Here is a 22637-nt window from a genome sequence, read left to right as displayed (position 1 = left end):
GGGATGACATTAATTTAGGTGTCAGAGGAATTGTCAGCTCAGTCCTTTGGAGCACTCTGCCCTTTGACCATGCCAAGTTGTTCTCTCCAGCAGAAATTCCCACCCCAGGGTATTTTTTTCCACCCAGCTTCCTACCACCCTTGCATTGTATGAGTTCTTTACCCATCATGCATCCTGTACACTACAGGTCCAGCAACTTGGGCAATGGCAACCTCCAAACCTGACATCATGATCATCCTGTTGAGCAAGCTGATGGAGGAGGGAGACATGTTTTATAAGGTGAGAAGGGTGGGATTGGAACATGGAACAGATGTAACTTGCAGCATCACTTGGTGTGAGGTTTTGGCCGTGTTGGGTCAGTGGTTGGTCCTCCCCAGCCTAAATGGTTCTGTGATCCTAATGCTGCTGCCTTAACCCATGCCAAGTAAAAGCTCCCTCTGACAACATTCCTTGTGTTCTAAACTGTTTGGTTTTGGTTAGTGGGGTTGGAGAAGAGGGGATTGACTGCCCAAATCTGTAACAAAGCTGAAGCAAAGCCAAGTTGCATTGGATTAGAGCCAGCACTTCATTTCCTCTCTGAAAACAGCAGGACCTAAGTGTTTGTTGGGAGTGCTGCTGTCATTGCATCAGGTCTGGCAGCCTTGTCATTACCTAGTGAGCTCACTGTTGGGGATCAAGGCAACAGGATAGAATAGCCCAGAAAAGCTCCCAGAACAAACTTCTTGCAATGAGAACAGATTGTCAGGACACAGCTGGCTTTGTCATGTCCTTTAGCCCATGGGAGGCATTCCACTGTTACAGTTAGGTTGTCTTTTTTTGCTCTCTGTTTGTTTTAAGCCAATCTTTAAACCCTGGGGATTTGCACACACATAGAAATTGTGCAAGTACAACAGTGATTCACTGTGAGGCTCTAAGGGTGAAGCAGAAAACAGGCAAAGCTGGCATTGTAGTAGGAGTTGCCTGCCAGAGATAGATGATACAGCTGAGAAACCTGAGTCTACAGGTTTTTAAAAATCACTGTTTGTAGCTGCAAAATTTATGTCTGTGTCCTGAGGAACTGTGTGTGTCCTAGATCCCATCCTGCCCTCTTTCTCTCACCCTGTGTTGGCTGCCCCCCTTCAGGGTGCACATCATCCCATCCCAAAATTAGTTGCCCAAAATAGCAGAGATGAGTCACCTTTGAAGGTGACTGTTGCATACCAATAATTATAAAAGGAACCCACTTAACAGACTTAGATGTAGAGGTTTAAACATCTGAAGTCCTGGGAGGTGAATCTCACCCTGTTTGTCCAAGTTCAGAGCCACAGCAGTGCTGTAACATTTGTCTTTGCTATTGCAGAGGCTTCTCTGAGCCCCAGAGCTCCACAGAGTCCCACAATTTCTGTTCCTTACCCTCCTGGATGTGTATTAAGCTTTGGGTGGAGGGTGTTTTCCAGGAATGGGTAACTGATCACCCAGCTCAAAAGACCATCCAGCCAAGAACCAGATGGAGTTGTATCAAGTTAACACCATTTCTCCACGTTTCCTGCTGTAGTGTGACAGCTCCTGTATGAAGTGGGAGATCTCAACTTGTGCATGGCATCTGCCTTTCCAGCTCAGATGTTCCCTTGATCAAATGTTCTGCCCTTCTTTTCTAGGAAAGAGCTAAGTAGTGGAGTTGTGCTTCCTTAGCCACCTAAAACATTGGTTGGGCTGGTGAGTGAATTCTCTGCAGGGAGGTGCACTCAACCCAAGGATGAGTTTTGACATGTTTTCCTTCCAATAGAAAGGAAAAGTGAAAGAGGCTGCCCAGCGCTACCAGTACGCTCTGAAAAAGTTCCCCAGAGAAGGGTTTGGAGAAGACCTGAAAACCTTCCGTGAGCTGAAGGTGTCGCTGCTCCTCAACCTCTCCCGGTGTCGAAGGAAAATGAACGTGAGTGTCCCCTCTTACGGTACAGCCCCACAGCCTTGTGCCTCTGCAGAGACATGCCCACCCCTAATGGTGCTTTGGCCTCTCAGATCTCTCCTCCCTCTAACCTGGTTGTCCTTCACAGAGCGCTGACATTTGATAATTCCAAAGCAGTAGTGGTTTAGTATGCGTTTCAGACGATTAAAAATTCATTGCTGTGTTTATAGCTCTTTGAATTTTTTATTACTCCCTTTTGATGATGATGTTCACATCGTCACATGGGGGCGGAGGCATTTTCCAGATTTCTGGGGCAGCAGTGAGGAGGAGCCAGGAGATGTGCTCCTTTGAATACTAATTAATTTCAAATGAAGGAGCATATGCTTAGGGGGTTAGCACTTCCCCAGGGCAGTGACTCATCCAGAAACACCTCCACAAGACTCCTTCTCAGCCCAGAACTTCCAGATCCCTGTCACTCTCCCCACTGCAATCTGGCAGCATCCAGCAAGCAGCTCGTGCAGATGCCTGTTCTGCCACCCTTCCCTGACTTGGAGTGCAGGGACTTTCACTTCCACAAATTAAAGTCCCCATAAACTCAAAAGTGACATAGCTGAGGTCATGAGCCAGCAAAGGTTACACTGGAAGGGAAGGAGCTTTTGGGACACCTTCTTTTTTTTTCTTCTGTGAGGAAGAAAAGTGGAAGACAAGGGGAGTAAAATCTTAATACTGGTGAACAAACACAGTTTGGAGAAAAAGTGTGAACCTTCTCTTTAAATCAGCCAATTCACAGCTAATCGACTCCAGGTCTTGTCCTGTACTTTGAGGACAAGATTTTTGGTTTATCATTAACTAGGGAATGCCAGCTTTTGTGATAGAAAATTTTAGAGGGTTGTAATTGCTCCTGCAGTTTTTGCACCTATAGATGAGACCATAAAGATACCTCATGACTGCATTCCCAGTTCAGTTTGTTGGACAGTAACTGCTACTGCAGGTACAAAGAGAAGTATAATGTTCCCTGGGCAGGGAATGCCCATAGCAAGAGTTGGCATCACAAGTTTTTGAACAAATCAGGAGCAGCACTATTCAGTCTTTTCTCCCAGAGCTGCTCAGGTCATAGCCCAGTGCAGCAATCCAAATCAGTGTTTGGCTGTGAAATGGAATCCTCCCCACTAGGAGGAGTTCTCTTTCACAAGTGCTGAGCTGAGCAGGACATGAAGCATTCAGAACAAGGCAAGGGAGGCTGGTGACAGGGTCTGGACCAGAGCTCATAATCTGGTCTCTTGGCACTGCCCCTGGAAAGCACCCAGAGCAGTCCCATCCCACACTGCACCCTCTCCCTGCTCCCAAACTACCCTCCCAGGTGAGCTGTCATGGAGAAGTGAGGAACAGTGGGATTGATAGGAGACCTTTGCCAGGCAAGTCCTGCTTGCAGCTAATGCAGCCCTGTCCTTCACAGGCAATTTTCTTCAGCCCCTCAGAGAATGTCAGTGTGCTCAGGGAAGCAGAAAGGCGTGGGAAAGGTTTCCTATTGTGTTCAACTATGGGAAAAAATCGTTCTTGAGATAAAATTCCAGCCTCTGCAGGACCAGATGTTTCCTCAGGACTGTAGGTTGTTGGAGAGGGATTTACATGCACATGTTGGGGACACAATGAGAGTGATGACAGCAACTTAGGTTAACAACACCTGAGCCTTTGAAAATGCCATCATAGCTCCTTGTCTGTAAATGATGTTGAATCCATGTAAAATATCCCAAAACCATCAAGTTTTCCATGCAATACAAAAAAGAAAGTCCGTACTAAGTTTGTTTTCTTCCATGCTGTATGTATTTTTTATTTCTGAATGCATTCAGTTACTTACCTGCACACCTGTTCAAATGACAGGATTTTGGAATGGCGGAGGAATTTGCCACTAAAGCACTGGAGCTGAAACCGAAGTCTTACGAAGCTTACTATGCAAGAGCAAGGGCCAAACGCAGCAGCAGGTGAGGAGGGACACAGAGAAGGGTGTGAGGGACCAGTTTCTGCCAGCCTGTCACATCAAGTGTGGGCACCCACCCTGTAAAGCCCGGCAATGCCCCCATGGGAAGAAACGCTAAGGAATGTTCATCAGTGAGATCACAAACGTCCTGAACTCCAAAGTAATGCCCTCCCTCATTTGGTGATTTCTGAGTCCAAATGTTCTGGGAGATCTTTGTCTGGACATCTTACAACACTGGAGACCTGTGCACCAAAGTGGGGTGTTCTTTTTCAAAGTGCACTTTAGTTTGACCACAACTTGGACTCAAAGCAGAATGTGACTCATGGCCTGTACAGAACATTCAGCTGGTGTTGGGAGGTGCTGGGGGGATCACAGATGGGAGCTTTTCCCCCATCTGGGTGGGTTTTCCCAGATCACAGTCATGTTCAAACACATAGTTCTGCTCCAAAGTGAACAGCGTCCCTGTAAATTACACCCCCCTTCCCAAACCCCCACCTCCCTGTTACACCCCCTAGGCTGGCCTTTGCCTCACAAAGACTTCCCTGGGCTCACAGCCTCTGGCACATTGCTTGATTGCTTCGTTCCAAAGAAGTTAGCCAAAATCCACTGCAAAATTGGAGAGACAGGCCTTGCCCAGAGCGCTGACCTGTGGGAGCCCCTGAGCTCTGGAGCCAGGCCTGACGCTGTGTGGTCTTGGCATCAGGCAGGAGTTAAATTCTCACTGGCGTACATGGTTGTAGCTCTGTCAGAGCTTGTTTACAGCAGTCGGTGAGCTGGGCTTGTGTGATCAATGTGTTGGTGTCCCCTTCTCTAAAACAGAGGTGATGCTCATGTTGATGCTAGGGGGAGTAATTAATCAGCCCCTAACGTAAGCTGCAGAGGCAGGTGTGTTTGCTAGTCTGGGTTGTGCCATCTAAAGCCTGTGTTCCCTTCTTCTCTAGAATTTTCCCTCTCTTTGGATAGCATAAATCCAAGGGAGGCCCATAAGGCAGCATGTGAGATGTGCAGCAAGCAGTAGCACCCGCAGCTCTCTCCCTCAGTAACAGGCACAAGCCACTTTATTCCCCTGGAATCTCTGAAAACAGCTCCATCCAAATCCAGAGCGCTTTCAGTTCTCATTTCTGTTCCTTTGTCAAGCAGGCAGTTTTCAGCAGCCCTGGAGGACCTGAACGAGGCCATCAAGCTGTGTCCAAACAACCGTGAGATCCAGCGGCTGCTGATGCGGGTGGAGGAGGAGTGCAGGCAGGTGCAGCAACAGCAGCAGCAGCAACAACAGCAGCAGCAACAGCAGCAGCAGCAGCAGCAGCAGCAGCAGCCATCACCTCCACTCCCAGTGGAGCCAGAACCCGAAGCCCAGCATGAAGAGCTGTATTCTGTGCAAGATATCTTTGAGGAGGAATACCTCGAGCAGGATGTAGAAAATATTTCCATTGGCTTACAGACAGAGTCCAGGCCAAACCAAGGGCTGCCCATCATCCAGAGCCCACCCCAATCTCCAGCTCACAGGGACTCAGCCTATATTTCTGGCTCACCTCTTGGCTCCCATCAGGTCTTTGATTTCAGGTCCAACAGCTCTGTGGGTTCACCGACCAGGCAGGGATACCAGTCCACATCTCCTGCTCTGTCTCCGACACACCAAAACTCACATTACAGACCCAGTCCTCCACACACATCCCCGGCTCACCAGGGCTCCACTTACCGCTTCAGCCCCCCTCCCGTGGGAGGCCAGGGCAAGGAGTATCAGAGCCCGCCGCCGTCTCCGCTGCGCAGAGGCCCCCAGTACCGCGCCAGTCCCCCCGCGGAGAGCATGAGCGTGTACCGCTCGCAGTCCGGCTCCCCGGTGCGCTACCAGCAGGAGCCCGGCGCCGTCTCCCAGCTGCCCGGCAGGCCCAAGTCTCCTCTGTCCAAGATGACGCAGAGATCCTTCCAGATGCCCCAGCTCCCCGTGGCCGTGCCGCAGCCGGGGCTGAGGCTGCAGCCGGCCAAGGCGCAGATCGTGAGGAGCAACCAGCCCAGCTCTGCCGTGCATTCCAGCACTGTCATCCCAACCGGTGCCTACAGCCAGGTTGCCCACTCGATGGCCAGCAAGTACCAGTCGTCATCAGGGGACATGGGGGTCAGCCAGAGCCGCCTGGTCTACCAGGGCTCCATCGGGGGCATCGTGGGTGACAGCAGGCCCGTGCAGCACGTGCAGGCGAGTCTCAGCGCCGGAGCCATCTGTCAGCATGGAGGGCTGGCCAAAGAAGACCTTCCACAGAGACCGTCCTCGGCGTACAGAGGGGGGATGAGATACAGCCAGACGCCTCAGATTGGGCGAAGCCAGTCCGCCTCCTACTATCCGGTGTGCCACTCAAAACTTGACCTGGAGCGTTCTTCCCTCCCCGCCAACCAGCTGGGCTCTCCAGATGTGTCTCACCTCATAAGAAGGCCCATCACAGTCAATCCCAGCGAAATCAAGCCTCACCCACCGACTCCAAGGCCTCTACTCCACTCTCAGAGCGTTGGCCTCCGCTTCTCCCCTTCCAGCAATAGCATCTCCTCCACCTCCAACCTGACTCCCAACTTTCGCCCCTCTGCCTCGATTCAGCAAATGGAGATCCCCCTGAAGCCAGCCTATGACAGAGCGTGCGATGAGCTGTCCCCGGTGTCGCCCACGCAGGGGGGCTACCCCAGCGAGCCAGCCCGCTCCCGGACCACGCCGTTCATGGGAATCATAGATAAAACTGCTCGGACTCAGCAGTACCCCCATCTCCATCAGCAGAACCGGACCTGGGCTGTGTCTTCAGTGGACACTGTCATTAGTCCTACGTCTCCTGGCAATCTGCCCCAGCCGGAATCCTTTAGCCCACCCTCTTCAATCAGCAACATTGCCTTTTATAACAAAACCAACAATGCACAGAATGGCCATTTGCTAGAGGAAGACTATTACAGCCCCCATGGGATGCTGGCCAATGGGTCCCGGGGAGACCTCCTGGAGAGAGTCACCCAAGCCTCCTCATACCCCGACGTCAAGGTGGCAAGGACGCTGCCCGTGGCGCAGGCCTACCAGGATAACCTGTACAGGCAGCTCTCCAGGGACTCCAGGCAAGGGCAGACGTCCCCAATCAAACCAAAGAGACCATTTGTGGAGTCTAATGTGTAAAAGACACTTGTTGGAGTGAGACCCTCATGTTTTCAGCACACACTTCCAAGCTTGATTTCCATGCATACTATTATAATTATTATTATTACTATTATTATTTTTATTTCTCTTTGATAGCTACATGATCAAGTTTCTCCGGTACTTTATGTGGTGGTCAGACAGCCATGCACGTGCTCCAGCCCTTTTGTTCCCCAGCTGACTGTGAAGCCAACATCAGCCGAGCCAGTGTCATTTGCCCAATTCCAGCAAAGTTCCAACCAGGATATCTTAGTCCATGGTGTGGGGTGGTCCAGAGATATCCCTACGCAGCAGGAGGTAACCAGCTCTTTTTCAAGAGACAATTGCCTTGGATTTTTAAATTGGTTTCTTTTGTCTCAATGATCTCTTACTCAACTCTGATGGGAATTCCTAGGGAATTCCACAGGAGCCTTTCCCAAGGCTGCATCCACAGGTCCCCGTGCCAGCCAGGTTGTTTGGCTCTTTGCCCCAAAGAGGGGAATACCCTCAGTGATGTGATTTAGCACCACTAGCTATGCACAGCACCCACGATACCCATTCTGATTCTGCTGGCTTACAGTGCTTTCCTTCCTTACTTAACTTGGTCAGAAGGGGTGGGGATCACACAGCACTTTGCTGCTTTCCAGGTACCTACCAGGTGCCCTCACACTGATTTCTTTGCTCTGGGGCGTTTTAGAAGCATTGAGGGTGTAAGGTTGGCCCTTTGTTACGGGTTTTAATCAGCCAAGGGAGTTGGCCAGGAGCCTCTTGTGCATGAACTGGGTTTGCACTAATTTCTTCACACTGTTGGCAGACTTCACCTCACCGACAGCATTTGCACGGGGCAGGTCAGTGCTGGGGACTTCATCTGGGAGGGGATTTATTACTTGCAAGGAAGAGCAAAAATCTGACTTAGGAAATGGTATTCAAAGAGGAAAATTGCAATTCTTACTTTTTTTTTAAATTTCTTTTTATGATGAGCATGTAGAACATGGCATGATGGTCCCAAAAGAGGAAGGGTCCTTCTGCAGTCCCAGGCCTGCAGCATCCCTTCCCTCTGGCTCAGTCCTGCCAGGGATCAGGGGCTGTAGCAAGGGCTGTGCTCCTCTTAAGATTCTCTGTTCCCAAAATCCTGGAAAGGGACACCATGTTCCATACCTGTACATGGTAGAAACCATGTGTTGCTTTTTGAGAAGCTGTAGTTCAGAGAGACCTATTTATAATTTATTTATGTTATCTATTTCAGGACATTTTCCAGTTCAGGTTGGGTTTTTTCTATTATTTTCAGTTTTGTAATCAAATGCAAGTCACATCAAGACAGCACGAAAAGCAGGGGGCCGGTTCCAAAATCCTTTTTATAGGATTTTCAAAAATTTTTTCAATTAGTTGCTGAAAATTTCTTTTGAGGTGGGGGGAAGAACTTCCTTTACCGATTCTTTTGTTCCTGGTGGGTTTGTAATCTGCCTTTTGTGTTCTGAGGGTGAAGGGTGGGATGATGGGAGGGAGAGTGATAACGCTGTAGCTTGTTTTAAAGCAAACTAGTGCCTGTTGCCCAATGCCAAACCTCACTCATATCAACTCTGGGGAGCGATTCAGTGCTGAGCAGGGGAGTGATACCTCCAAAGGGCTACTGAGAATCGACTGCAAGACTTCTTGAACCAAATCACGGGCTCCAGCCTCCGCTGGTGTGAGCGAGCATATCCCAGCAACACATCACTGCAGCTGCACCCTTTCACACCAGCTCAGGACAGGGTCTGGAACTCTTTAAGCAAACCCTGGCTTTGATGGGGCTTTTTTCTTTTCCCTGTGTGTGGCTCAGCACATCTCATTGCTGTTTCATTGCCTAACTTGCTCAGAGCAAGCTGGGACATGCACACCTTGGGCCAGGGGAGGCTTGTGTCTCATAGACACATGGAGAGCATTTGGAAAAGGGGGTTCCTCTATGAGTTTTGGCAGTTTTGGGGTGCCCCAGGGGCCGTTTGGTCTTTGTCAAAGCCAGTATTTGGATTGAGGTTGGTGTTTTTTCTTCCTTGAGGTGCAACCCAGTGCTGACTCTGCTTTATCCCAGGGCTCTGTAAATGGGGGCTGGCTGGGACCCCTTCGATGTGGGGACACCCAGGTCTGTGCATGGTTTCTCTCCTTGCAAATGGGGTGTGATGGTTTTCTTTCTTCCTTTCATTTCTGAAATAACATGCTCCGTATTGTAAGGAATAACTGATTTCTCCTCCACATCCCACATGCCCATAGCTGGGAGACGTGTCCTGGCTCTGGAGCAGCATCAGTCACTTTGCTTAGTGCCTCTCATCCTCCAGCTTTCTGCCTGAGTGAGTGGCTTCCTACCTTTAGTTGCTTCTTTGAAAGGAAAAAGCAACCCAGCCCAGCCCTGTGCCTGTGTTTCCTGGCCATGGGTGCTCTCCCCTGCCACGCCAGCAGGGTGGCCCAGGGGCAGTGACAGAGCTGCCCACGCTCTGCTTTCGCCACTCACTGCCTTGTGCTCCCGGTCCTGTCCTTCAGAACATCCCCCCGCAGCACTCCCGTGTGTAACTCCCCAGTTTCTGAAGATGTTTTAAGAGAAAACAGCTCACGCTTTTAACACAACCACAAAGCTGAAGAAGGCTTGAAGCACTGCAGCATGCAGGTTTTTTCACAATTCCACGTGTTACATTTTCCACGGGATTCTTGCACTAATGGTTTTCCATCTGTTCTCTCTGTAAATGGGTGCACTTTACTGTTTGGATTTGTTACTATGATAAATACTGGATATTTAAGCGTGAGTAGTGTCTTCATTAGAGAAATAGCAAAACAGCTCATGTCTCTTAGTGTATTTTTCAAAAAAAAAAAAAAGAAGAAGAGAAAAGAAACAAAGCAATGAATCATAACATTTATAGCACAAGAACTGATTCCTGTATATAAGCATCAACAGATTGAGTAATTTTTGAATACAAAATTATTTGCAGTGGTTTTAAAGCACTTCCCTGGCAATTCTCTTAGGGACAGTTGAGGCAGGATGGCTGCTGTGGCCACCAGGTGGGTAAGAAGCACATTTCTTCCTGGAAGAGCTGTTCTTGCTCAGTCCCCTACGTCTTCAAAGTCATGATTTGGTCTTTGCATTAGGAGAAGCAGAGGTCATTCTGTGTTGTGCTGGCGTGGCCCCAGTGTGCTTGGGGGAGCACAAGGTCAGATCTCACCCTGAGGGCCCTTCATCCTCTTCTCTTAGATCTGGGTCTGACGATCAGGCCACACTGTGGGATCACATTCAGTTTCAGACACTGAGCTGTCCTGTATGTCTGTGCTATGTATTTAATTACTTTTTGAGTAATTAAGATGCAGGTCAATGCTGCCAGCTGGTGCCTTCATGCCCTCCTGACTGCAGTGGTACCACTGGCAAGCCCCACCTTTGAGCAAGCAGGATTTTGGGTCCACTAAGAATAGCAGGTTCTTGATGACATTGAAACTCCAGTTTTCATTCTTGGGGTACATGCAGAAGGCAGTGCCAAAAGTGATGCTGAAGCTGACCCCTTTCTTTAGCCAACCTTCCCACCAGGTGTCTCCCATCCTCACCTGTGGCTGCTCTGAGACCCAGGTGTGCTGCCACAGAGCTGGAATCTTCTCTCCCAGCATCAGGTGTGGGTGTCTGCCCCATCCATCAGTGAGGGTTCATTGGCTCTTGCTTTTCTCCCGCATTAGGAGGATGCTGTGGTCCCAGGGGAGTGGACACCCACGCGGTGGGGAGCTCTGCAGAATCCCACCAGCCAGGCTGGGAGTGGCATCAGAGGGCTTTGGACACAGTCTTGAGTGGGCATCAAAGTGTTGAGGAAAAGGAAGGTTTTACAAAGAGAGATCCTTTTGAGATCCATCTCCAAAGGAGGTACAGCCTGAGCTGCCTTCTCTGTGTCACTGGTTGGGAGGACTGCGACGGTTCCAACAATCTGAAATGTGTGTCTGTCCATCTGTCTGTCTGCTGTGGCACCAGTGCCCAGCTCAGTCTGTCTGAGCACTGAACTTTTTGGTTATTTTTCTTTAACCTGGCTGTGAAGAAAAACCGCGTGGCTGGTGTGAACGCGTGAGCGTGGGTATGCCAAACACCGGAGTCGTGCTGGGATTAGGTCTGGAACCAGGCTGGGTGGTAAACTGGGAGCGGTTCAGTCTCCTTTGCAAAGGTTGCTGTATATTCAGGGTTACCCAGGAGAAGTCTAGCTAAAACCGAAGTGCCAGCTCTGCCTTATCTAGAGAACCAAGCAAGCCAGCGTGCCTGCTCGTCCTCCGCCTTGCTCGCCCGCGGGGGTCCATAGTGCGCTGCCGCGAGCTCCTTGGTGGTTGTGCTTTGCTGTACTCTTGGCAATTCAAGGTAACTCCTCTACTGGTTTATCAGCCTTTACCCAAGGGCTTAGGGAAAGAGCTGCTGTACCTGCTGGGACCTCTGCAAATCAAAGCCTTCACCCCATGCCGGCTGCGCTTCGCAGGCTGGTGGAGGGTGTGTTGGACACAAAGCACAATGGTTGAAAGTGAATCTGCGTTTTTTTTCAGCTTTATGTGAATAATTGCTGGATTTTCATTCAATCAAACTCTTTTTTCTAATATAAACCACTAAGGGCTCAATTCTTTAGCAAGATGCATTCGTGTCCAACTCTCGACTCTACAGCTGGATCTCACCAAACTGGTACAGACCGACCCAAGAGGTCACAGCGAGCGCGGCCGTCACGGGGAAAGCCAACAGACACCCAGCCCACCAGCTGTGTCCTTCCTCCTGCTCCTTTTCTAGCTGTCACGGTACTGGGGAGTCAGCAGCCAGGTCCCATCTGATGGCTGTGAAAACAGAGGGCTGCTTTGCTAAAAGACTTTGTCCCTTTGGGTGATGCTGTCCAGGGACGGCGGTGGGGAGGCAAGTCGGGGTGGGAATGGGCAGGTGGGAAAGCCTCGTGCCCATAGGGCTGGGTCCCCACAGGTCTGCCTCGCTGTGCACTGCTCAGCCAGCCACTGAGAGCAGCACTGTGTGCTACATAAAGTCCATTGTGTTGCTCCACTGATAAGCCAGAGACTCGTGTGGACTCTGCCAGTACTGCCGGGCTCATCCCTGTCCAGCCTTTTCTTTGCCATAGTGTTGCATTCAGCGTTCCATCTCCTTTCTGTCTTCACACCCGAGAGGATCTGAGTTGGGTACAAACACGTCCACTACACCTGCCTTGTGCTTTGTACAACTGCCTGGTTGCCATCCTCTGAGACACTTGCTGGGAAGATCTTTAAGACACTTAAATTTTCCTTTAGCTTTTCTATAATTCAGATGTAAAGGACTTTCTCTCTGTACAGTATATTATCCAATGCATGTTCTGTTCTCTCTGATATATTGAACACCACACAGTTGTGATATTGTGCAGTGGGAAGAGCAGCCCCTGCCAACAGCAGAGGCCTTCGCCTCTCATCTCTAAGGAAAGAAGAAAACATATTTTTTCCTTTGCTGTATTTGCTTGAGCAGAGTTTTCTTGTCTGTACATGTGAGCTGTGAGATAGATGTGAAAAGTTCAAAAGAATGCATTCCCCCCCCCAATGTATACAGATTGTAATCTGTACAATGAAAACTGTATGTATGAAAAAATGTACCTATTTATAAATGGTTAACACTTGGAAATGGTGTCTGGGCTGCTGTTTTTCCCACACGGGGGTCAGTGAAGGAGTGTTCTGATGCTTCTTGGTGTGGAAATGATGGTTGGGTTGGGTCTCACAGTCACTGCATGGGGGTGGGGACGGAGACCTGGGAACCACCAGGAGTGGGGGGCAACAGAGGCAGCACTACTGCTGCCCCCAAAAAAGGCATATAATAATAGAGTGGATAATAATTATAACACCCAGTGCATGGCCAGACCCTGGAGATGGGCCCATGGGGTCCCTCATACAGCTACCACTGACAATCCCACCCCTAATGCCCACCCACCCTCCCAGCCCCTCAGGCAGCTCCTTTCCCAGCTCCTGCCCAGGTGTGTGGGAGCTCGAGGATACCCCAAAACTGTGATCCAAGGGGCAGAGTCAGGAGGACAGGGTTAGCTGCAAACATTTATTAGGTCAGGAGCATCCACTGAGCAAACACATCATGCGTGGGGAGAAAACACTTCAGACACGAGGCTGCTGAGCCTGCACAGGCACAGGGTCACTCCGAACCCCCAGGAGCCCTTTAGGGGAGCATCCCATGCTGAGGGAGAGGGGCTGCCACATCCCAGTGGTGGCAAACATCCCCTCTGCCCACCAGCACTGGGAACAGCCTAAAGGCTTTGGCCCACAGTGCAGAAATCTCCGCTCCCACTCCATCCCCAGAGCAGGGAAGAGGAAGAACCCGGAGACCCCTCTCCTGTGCCCCTGCCAGCCCCTGCCCTGCCCACAGCACTGCCATTCCCACAGGGCTGGGATGGGTTCAGGGTCACCAGGGCCTGGACAGGACAGAGCTCAGGATGATTAAGGCCAAGCCAAGCTGAGTCCAGCGGGCAGCATTGCACCAAGCATGTCCTTCCCCAGCTGTCCTCGTCACCCTGGGCTGGGCAGAGATGCAAACCACCAGGGACAGGGTGCACAGGAACATTTCAGACATCACAAGGAGCCCATGCTGGAGACCAGGAGCTGCAGATGTCACTGGCTGCCACCACCAGGGCTCTCTCCTTCTGTCAGGGTCTTGAAGTCCATGGACAGGGCCAGCTCCTCTGCCAGTGGTGGGCGCTTCCACTCCTCCCGTGTCAGCACGTAGCCCACCACCAGCCCAAAGGCCACCAGCAGCACCCCCAGGGTGTTGGCCAGGATGCCCTCAGGCACAAAGTGGCTGTAGGAATCACTGCAGGCATAGAGAGGGATGCCCAAGCCTTAAGGGATGGGTGACCTATCCCTGTCCTGGCTGGGACCCGCTCCTCATCCCCATCCTCATCCTTCAGACACACACCATGGCAAAGGTCACCCACCTGATGTTGAAGAGGAGCATCTCAGTAATGCCCAACAAGCAGGAGGTGATGGAGAGGATGAAGAGGGTGATGCCAAAGAAGATGTGCTGGGGCTTGTACCACCCTCTCAGTGAGAAGGAAGCACCAGGGAACAGAAAGAAACCACAGCCCAGGAACCACTGTGGGGACATGGGGATGTCACAGGTGCTGCAGAGCCCCTTCCCTGCCGGGGGAGCCAGGAGCTTCCCAGCCCTTACCTGCAGGAGGTAGAGCACAAAGGTGGCCATCCCACACCAGGAGTGCAGGCTGTACATGTCAGGGATGCCCTTAGCCCGGTGGGACTCGAACACAGCGATGATGCCTGAGGAGAAGAGCCCATCACCAGCAGGGCTGATCCTGCCCAGTGCACCCCTTCCAGCCCAGAACCAGCAGGGCTGATCCTGCCCAGTCCACCCCTCCCATTCCAGACCATCACCAGCAGGGCTGATCCTGTCCAGTCCACCCCTCCTATCTCAACCCAGCATCACCAGCAGGGCTGATCCTGTCCAGTCCACCCATCCCAGCCCAGCCCATCACCAGCAGGGCTGATCCTGCCCAGTCCAGCCCTCCCAGCCCATCACTCACCCACGAGGGCGATGACCAGGGCCAGGCCGTGGAGCAACGCGTGCAGGGCCTTGGTAGAACGCTTGGCCTCGTGCCTGAACACCCGGTACACCAGGAGAGCTGCGCAGAGAGGGCACCTGAGCACCCACAGGGCTCACCCAGCCCTGCCCAGGGATGCTGCTGCACCCTCCCCGTGTCTTTGGTCACCGCTTTGTCCCCTTCGTTCCCTGCCTGACCACAGCTGCAGGCTTTGGAGGCTGCAGCTGGGACAGGGCACGCGTCCCCCCGCTCTGCTCACCGTCACCTTGGAGGAACACCATGCCCAGCACCATGCACAGGGGGTGGGCGTTGAACTGCAGGGGGCTGTGCCAGGCCACGCCGCCCCGGTAGCGGCCCAGCCAGGCACCGGTGGTGCCCAGGAGGGTCAGGCCCAGCAGCTGCGACACGGCCACGTACGCCGAGAGCCCGCTGGGGCTGGGGGGCGGCGGGGCCCCGTCCATGGCAGCCTGCGGGGACAGAGAGGAGGGGGCAGCGAAGCCGCAGCGGCCCCAGGCAGGTCGCGGTTGGCCGAACCTGGGCTGAGGTCCGGCTCCGAGCAGCGTCCGCCACCCCTGCTCCACCCTCACCTGCCACGGAGCCGGAGCTTCCTGGTCCCGCTGCGTCACCCGCACCTGGAGGTGGCTCCCAGCCGCCCTGGCACACCCATCCCCGCGCTCCTGCACCTCCTGCCTGCTCCCGGACTCCTGTCCAAGCCTCCTGCACCTCCTGCCTGCTCCTGGACTCCTGTCCAAGCCTCCTGCACCTCCTGCCTGCTCCTGTCCTTCTTCCCAACCCTCCTGCCCCTGCCTGTGCCCCGCGTGCTTCATTACTCCTGCCCCAGCCCTCCTGCAACCACCGCCCCTCCATCCTTACCCCTCCATCCTTGTCCTTCTGTGCCTGTCGCTGCCTCCATCCTTTTCATCCCCGTCCCTCCGACACTGTCCCTCCATCCCCATCCCTGCCACTCCATGCCTATCCCACGTCCCACCTTCACCCGCTCGCAGACCCCCACAACAACCCCCAAACCCTGAGGGGAAGGAAATGCAGGGGTAAGCAAGGGAGCCCCTGCATGGTAAAAGCAATGGCCCCTGGGGACATGGGGCTGAGTGAACATCTGTGCTGGTGGGGGGGACACACACAGGGTGTCACCCAACCACAGCTACCCCAGAGACCCTTCCCACGGCCCCCACCACTCACCTGCTCTGTGCTTTGTGCTGGGCTATCCCTCAATCGATCAGAGCCACCTCCACCACTGTCACAGCCACTTCTTCTCTTCCCTGGCACCTAGAGCCAGCAGGTCACACGTCCCCTCTGTCCTGGCCCCTCTGCACTGCCTCTGGGGAGGAGCCCCCTGCCAGCTGTGGCAGACAGACCCACGATGCTGCCAGGACTGGGGGAGCACGGAGAGGGGGAATGCATTAAGACCACGCACACACTTTATTCCCAGCCACCTTTATTGGATCAGCCAGATAAATGGGTTAAGGGAATTGGTTTATCCCATTAAGTTGCACTGCAAAGGCCGCCTGTGTCCAGCCTCACTGCCTGGGGCCATGGGGTGCTCTGTGGGATGGGCAGGGGGACCAGGCTGGGGGGGACAGTGAGAGGCACCGGCTCCCCCCATATCACAACAGCCTCCCCCAAACTCTCATCACACCGAGGGGCTGCTGGCACATCTGGCAATTGCAGACCCATGTAGCCCTGCCCTGCCCTCCCACCAGATGCAAACATCTGGCCCTGCTGGCAGTCACACAGGGCAAACACAGTCCCCAGCAGCACTGAGGCTGGAGGGACAGGCAATGAACACCCCAGGCCACAGGGCCTGGCAGCAGGACACAGGGCATGCCTGTGGGAATGGGATACTCTGAGTTGCCCACTAACCACCACTGAGTGCTGGGAAAACTGGAGGTGACTGGACCCCTTCCAGGACCTGCCCGTTCCCCTCCCAGCCTCTGTCTCCCTGCACCCCCAAGCACATCCACAGTTCCCCCTTCCCAGGGCAAATCCGGCGCTCCTTACATTTGGCAGGGAGTTTTCTCTGGTTAATCTGGTTAATCCCCTTGGGGGGAAGGATGCGTGTTCAGCCCGGGCCCCCCTCACGGTGGCCTCTCCAAAATGCCAGGGGGGGCTCAGGGACTGTCTCTGCTCTCCCTGGGGGCTACAGGCTCATGCAGGGGAGGGGATTCTCTCCAGTTCATAGCTGAGGAGGGTGTGAGTGACATTTGGAGGGGCTGAGGGCAGATCCCCACACGGGCTGAAGGCAGATCCCCACACGGGCTGAAGGCAGATCCCCACGCGGGCTGAAGGCAGATCCCCACGCGGGCTGAAGGCAGATCCCCACACTGCTCCCCCGCGTTCCCCAGCCTACCTGTGGGTGCCTGCTGCCGCTGCCTGTGCCAGGCCCAGCGGTGACAGTGTCTGAGCAGGGACAGGGCCACGGCGTTGGCACGGCAACGCGGCGATGACAAAGCGAGGGGGAGCTGCACCCCAGCGTGGCTGCAGGGGGAGGCTGTGAGGAGCAGAGGCAGGGGGGCTGCGGAAGTGACAACGGGGGGATCACCACCGAGCAGGGTCTGTGTGTTCTGGGGACAGTCCCTGAGGAGGTGGCTCACTAACAGTGTGTGTGACACCCCCACACCCTCACACTGTTCCAGGCACCCACCTGAGCCCCTGCGCCCTGTGACACCCCAAGCAGGCCAGGAGCACCAGGCCCTGCCGGCCCAGCACAAGGCCAAGGACTGTCCCCTGCACAGGGCCTTTGTCACCATTTAAATTGTGTTTGGGCCTTGGTGGCTCATCCCTGCCAGCCACCAGCAGCCCTGGAGTAACATCCTGGGAACCAGAGCCCCTTGGCTGGGCTGGTGGATCAGGGAATGGCAGAGGGGAATGGCAGAGGGGAAGGGCAGAAGGGAATGGCAGAGGGGAACGGCAGAAGGGAATGGCAGAGGGGAATGGCAGAGAGAAATGGCAGAGAGGAATGGCAGAAGGGAATGGCAGAGGGGAATGGCAGAAGGGAATGGCAGAGGGGAAGGGCAGAAGGGAATGGCAGAGGGGAATGGCAGAAGGGAATGGCAGAGGGGAAGGGCAGAAGGGAATGGCAGAGGGGAATGGCAGAGAGGAATGGCAGAGGGGAATGGCAGAGAGAAATGGCAGAGGGGAAGGGCAGAAGGGAATGGCAGAGGGGAATGGCAGAGGGGAATGGCAGCGGGGAATGGCAGAAGGGAATGGCAGACATCACCCCCCCGCCTCCGTCTGCCCCACCACCAGCCCTCCCAGCACACCGGGCACATCCTGCACTGCCTGCGGAGAATCCCTGAGGGAGAAAGGGCCTGGAGACCCGACATGAGGGGAAATAAGGGAACTGGGGGGAGAGGAGGGGTGTCCCCATCTCAGCTTTTCCTGGCCGAGTGCGGGCAGGGCCCCCGGGAATGCAGCAGTGGGGCGAGCGGCACCTGCGGACCAGCCCATCGCTGTGTCCGTGTGTCCGTGTCCCTGTGTCTGTCCCTGTGTCCGTCCCTGTGCCTGTCCCTGTGTGTGACACCGCTAGATGTCACCAGGAGCCCGCGCCGCGCAGCGCCCTGAGGAGGGAAGGAGGGAAGGAGGGAGGGAGCGCCCAGAGGATCTGGAGCATCCTCGGCCCTGGATCACCCGTAGGGGACAGACACGGAGAGGGTAGGAACGGCAGCAGCCTCAAGGCTGCACCCCCAGAGGGACCCCCAGAGCCAGAGCGCCCCGGGGAACCAGCACACCCTCACTCATGGTGGGGTTTGCAGCACCCTCTGCCCCCGACCACCCACGGGAGCTTGGAGCATCCTGGCGCTCGGAGTGGCTGGTGGCACCTGGGGCTGCCGTGGTGCAGAGGCTCAGGTGTAACAGCCTCTGTTGGGGTGCAGGGCTGCTCCCCCAGCCCTTCTCTTGGGCACTGGAGTCTGCTGTCACCCACACAGAAACCCTGAGTAAAAGCACCCGAAGTCCCAGCTGAGACCCCCACCAACATCCTCATTCCCTTCTCCCTGCCCAGCAGAGACTTGTGCTGCGGGACACAAACCCCAGGACACGGGGACCCGCCACTGCCACCACAGCATGATTCAGCAGAACTGAAACCCCACCACAGCCCCAGAGCCCTGACACAGCAGCAGCAAAGTCCGGGGCAGAGTCCCAGAGCCACCACCCCGAGCAGAGGGAGGTGAGGCACAGGATATGGGGCATGGGGTGTGTTGCTGCCAGAGGAGTCGCTGTCACTATCCAGCCTCCACTGGGGCTTTATCTCTGCTTGGAAAATGGTTTATGGCAGAGTCATCTGCTAATGCCATAAAAGCCACCATAAACAAAACCTTCAGCCACCAGGCTGTGCCATGGCTGGGATAGGCTGGGCAGAGCAGAGGGAGAACTCCCCCCATCTAAAGCCCAGCTGAGACCCTTGGAAAATCCACAGATTGATTCAGATTTGGGGATTCATCCTTTAGGATACTTGGCAAGACATAAAGGTTCGCCCTGATGAGAGCAGCACTGTGTAACCCAATACCAAATAGGTTTAGAAATGTTTATAAACATGTGTCCAGCTGAACTATCTCAACTTCCAGCAGACAAGGAAAGAGAACAGCCCTTAAGCCTTCAGGACTGAACGGAGGTAGATCTTGTCCCATCCATACAGCGGGAACAATGGCAGTGTTTTCTGAGGGGCCGTGGTGGCAGCCAATCCAGGGACAAATGAGCTGCTTCACTGCTGAGTTCCTCTTACCAGGGAGCAGCAGCCATTTATAACGAGCTCTTTAATTAAAGGCTCTGCCAGGGGCATAATGGCTTTATTAAATCTGCTTGAGCTTTCCCCAGGCTGGAGGTAATGAAATCCTTGTGGCACTGCTGGCATGGGGATGTGCCACTTAGGCACCAGAACCTGTGCAGGCTGTCCTGGCATGGACCTGCAGGTTGGGGGGATGCTTGAGAGCTCTTGGGCTGCTCAGGGATGCTCAAGGCTTCTCAGGGATGCTTAGAGGTGTTCAAGCATGCTCGGGTGTGCTTGGGACTGCCACAGATTCCTTCAGATCAGTGAGTTGAGGTGGCTCTGGAGATGCTGCTCCAGCTCCCCAGCTGTTGGCTGAGCTGGAATTCGTTCCAGGCTTGTCCTGGGCTGTCAAGGATCCAGGGATCAATAAGAGCATCATCAACTGATAACTCATGGAAAAAACATCAGTTCTTGTCCTTGCCCAACTGTGCCTCCCACCTTGGCATGGGCGTCTTCCCTCTCTCCGCTACGGATTATTAAATTACCATTTTGCTGATCTAACTTCTTTTGGTTGGTTTCTTTCTTCTCCTTCCTAAATCAAATTCTTATTGCTAAGAAATGCTAATTTGCAAGATGCCTCCCCTGAGGACTGAGATTCAAGAGCCCAGCTGCCTTGGAGGAGCTGAGGTGCAGCCTGAAACAACCTCAAGCTGCTGCTGTTCCATGTGAAACCCCAAACCTGGGGCTAAATTAGCCATTTTCCACTAAACATAAGAGAAATAATAACAGTCATGTTGGAAGGTTCAGTGGCTGCCAAGAGGGTGGCTGAAGGATGGCTTGGGATTAACATCAAAAGGGCTGATCTCCAGTTCCCCGGGAAGCTGTGAGGGCTGAAAAACAGGTAATTCCCAGCTGGGACAAAGCTTCCTCAAGAACCTGGATCCTTCCCAGGCTGCAAATCAGCTGGAAAAGACTCTGGTTCTCCTCCTGGCAGCAATTAAGCCACCCTGTCCTCCTCCTCCCCAGGAACACAACTCTGCTGCGTGGGGTGGGCGATACAATCAGCCCAGCGCAGCCCCTGCAGACGCTTAATCTCCTTCAGGGGAGGCTGAAGGCAAGTTTATGGCCATTTTTTAATAGCAGCTTGGATAAACAGCGTCGATAACCCGTGCTGGGCTCCCAGAGGATGATTAATGCTCCAGGAACAGTCACGCTCGCTCGCCTCAGGGCTGGGATTGTTTTCATTTATTAAAGGTGGGGGGGGGAATAATGGACTTTGCCGTGTTTTATCGGGTTGATAGGTGCAGAGGGGAACACGTTGGCCTCTTTGCTCACCCTGTAACATGCCCAGCTCTGGCTGAGTGGCAAAGATGGGGGATGGAGTGACGAAGGATGAGGGATAATGATGAAGGACAAAGAACGAAGGATGAGAGATGAAAGATGAGAAATGAAGGTGGAAGAAGGAGGAATTGAGGAGGACAGATGAAGGATGAGAGATGAAGAACCAGCAATGATTTCTCACCAGGTTTTTACTTCTTGCCCTGAGATGTTCCTGACTGTGTGCCTGGCACTGTGCACATATCCTGCACAAGGGCTGAACTACTGGGGTTTCACATTTCTTTAGGACCCTTCCAAAACATGGGAATCATTTAGCAGCCTTGAGTCCACCAGTACCCTCAGCACACTGCACATTCATGGCCTTGCAGTGTCACAGCACATCCTCAGGACTCTCTTTGCAATGGGCACATCCCTGAGCTGCTGGCACTGGTCCCAGTCTGGGAGTGAGGCTGAGGAGCTCTGATGGTGAAAACCACATGTGTGTCCCTTCCCCACTCCCCCCCAGCCCCACCGAGCTGGGGAGAACACACGGTCCCTCTCGGGCTGCCCCGTGCAGCCAGCTGGGTCACATGTGTCCCCACACCTGCGCCAGGTCTGCTCTCCATGGGACAATGGACCCTTGTCCTAGGGCAGGAATGTGCTAGAAGGAGTTTTTATGGGGTGGAGTGGGAACTTGACACGATAAGGAGCTTTCTGCTGCATTCTACTGAGTGTGCACTTTGAGTGATAGAGCAGCACCTGCTGTCGTGGGGCCAGGGTGAGCTCCCCCGGAGCTCATTGCCCCCCATCCCCGCTCAGGGGGGACACACCAGGCTTTCAGCACGCCTTAAATCCAGGAAAAAGCTGGAAACAGCCTCACAGTTATGCCAAAACTGCTCAGCAGAGACCTTTTGCACTCAGACAGCGGGAGCAAGGATTTCTGTGTCCTCTTGCCATTACAGTCCCCAAATCCAGGTGACATCAAGGGGCTCCAACACTCACTGGAATAGCTAAAAATTATCTAAGCAATCAGAGGTCTGAAATAAATGGTAAAAAGCCTGATTGCTTTGGACATTTCTTTTAGTTTTTTGGAAGGCTGAGGGGGAAAAAAAGCTATTTGTTTAGATGAAAAATTTGGACTGGAGGGGTGTTTTTTCCCCCTGTCCCTCATGACAGCATCACCACAGCTGGGAAAGCAGCTTAGCGAATTACACGCTATGATAATTGATTGAATTCATCAGTAAATAAAGCAGCCACCTCTAAACTCAGGGTCTGGAGAGGGAGGAAAATATCTCAATGCAGCGGTTTGTACCAACAGGTGCAGGAGTTGTCATGCCCATGAAACCACAGCCACCAGGAAAAGTGACACGCAGCCCTGCACTCTGGGCTAAAAAAAGCTCCTTTTGGGGCTAAATACAGAAGGAATGATTTCTCTGCAAAAGGGAATCCTTTGTCTCACCTCCACAAGCTCCTTGGTTCTTTAGAGAGATGGATCAGACAGAAGTTATGAAGCAACCTTGAACCCTTTAAGAAATGGCGGGACGGAGAAGCAAAAAATACGGTCTACAATAAAAGAAGGGGAAAATAATTTTGAGCATCCCCAGCCAGAGGCCTTAAGGCTGGGATATACACACATAAATCACCACATCTTCCCAGCCAGCACCAGGGCCATCCCCAAATTCCTGCTCCTTTGCTCCACCACACCTGCTTACCATCTCCCATCACACCACCATCATGGACACCTTGCAGCCCCCTGAAGAAACATTTACCATCAAAACTCCTTATTTCTTTCTTCTGGGAATTCTGGGCTGCACCAGCACTGCTGGCTGTGGGCAGGGAGATTTTGCAGGTCTGGGAAGCCAAGGAACTGACCCAAAATGCTGAGAGCAAGTCATGCTCCTTCATGTGTGAGGCACGGCCGCGGTGTCACGGCCGATGCGCTGCGGCGACACCGCGGCCATGGCACACGTGTCCTGTCACACGTGCCCCGGGGAGGGGGAAGGAAAGGTCTCCACGGAGGGATGACGGCGATGCAA

General features: G+C 53.5%; 2 protein-coding genes across 8 annotated transcripts in view; one reads left to right on the top strand and one right to left on the bottom strand.

Moving 5' to 3' along the window:
* TANC2 (tetratricopeptide repeat, ankyrin repeat and coiled-coil containing 2) overlaps positions 1–12628 on the top strand; it is a 145324-nt gene extending 132696 nt beyond the window's left edge. For all 7 annotated transcript variants that reach the window (XM_063178963.1, XM_063178961.1, XM_063178962.1 and 4 more), the window contains 4 exons: positions 188–279; positions 1766–1912; positions 3767–3867; positions 5004–12628. In XM_063178963.1, the coding sequence (XP_063035033.1) occupies positions 188–279; positions 1766–1912; positions 3767–3867; positions 5004–7005 (2342 nt within the window). In that variant the 3' untranslated portion in view covers positions 7006–12628. The remainder of the gene's footprint in view (positions 1–187; positions 280–1765; positions 1913–3766; positions 3868–5003) is intronic.
* A 409-nt stretch (positions 12629–13037) lies between these two features.
* On the bottom strand, positions 13038–17032 carry LOC134431062 (transmembrane ascorbate-dependent reductase CYB561). The gene is made up of 7 exons (XM_063179044.1): positions 16927–17032; positions 15759–15951; positions 14821–15028; positions 14544–14642; positions 14177–14280; positions 13941–14098; positions 13038–13816 (listed from the first exon to the last, which is right to left on the bottom strand). The coding sequence occupies exons 3-7, from the start codon at positions 15020–15022 to the stop codon at positions 13618–13620; spliced, it is 762 nt and encodes a 253-aa protein (XP_063035114.1). The 5' UTR covers positions 15023–15028; positions 15759–15951; positions 16927–17032; the 3' UTR covers positions 13038–13617.
* Positions 17033–22637: the final 5605 nt, after the last annotated feature.

The sequence above is a fragment of the Melospiza melodia genome, chromosome 30 (genome assembly GCF_035770615.1).
Source record: "Melospiza melodia melodia isolate bMelMel2 chromosome 30, bMelMel2.pri, whole genome shotgun sequence".
NCBI classification, from domain to species: Eukaryota; Metazoa; Chordata; class Aves; order Passeriformes; family Passerellidae; genus Melospiza; species Melospiza melodia.
Note: the sequence above shows the minus strand (reverse complement) of the source record. Positions and strands in the feature narration are given on the sequence as shown.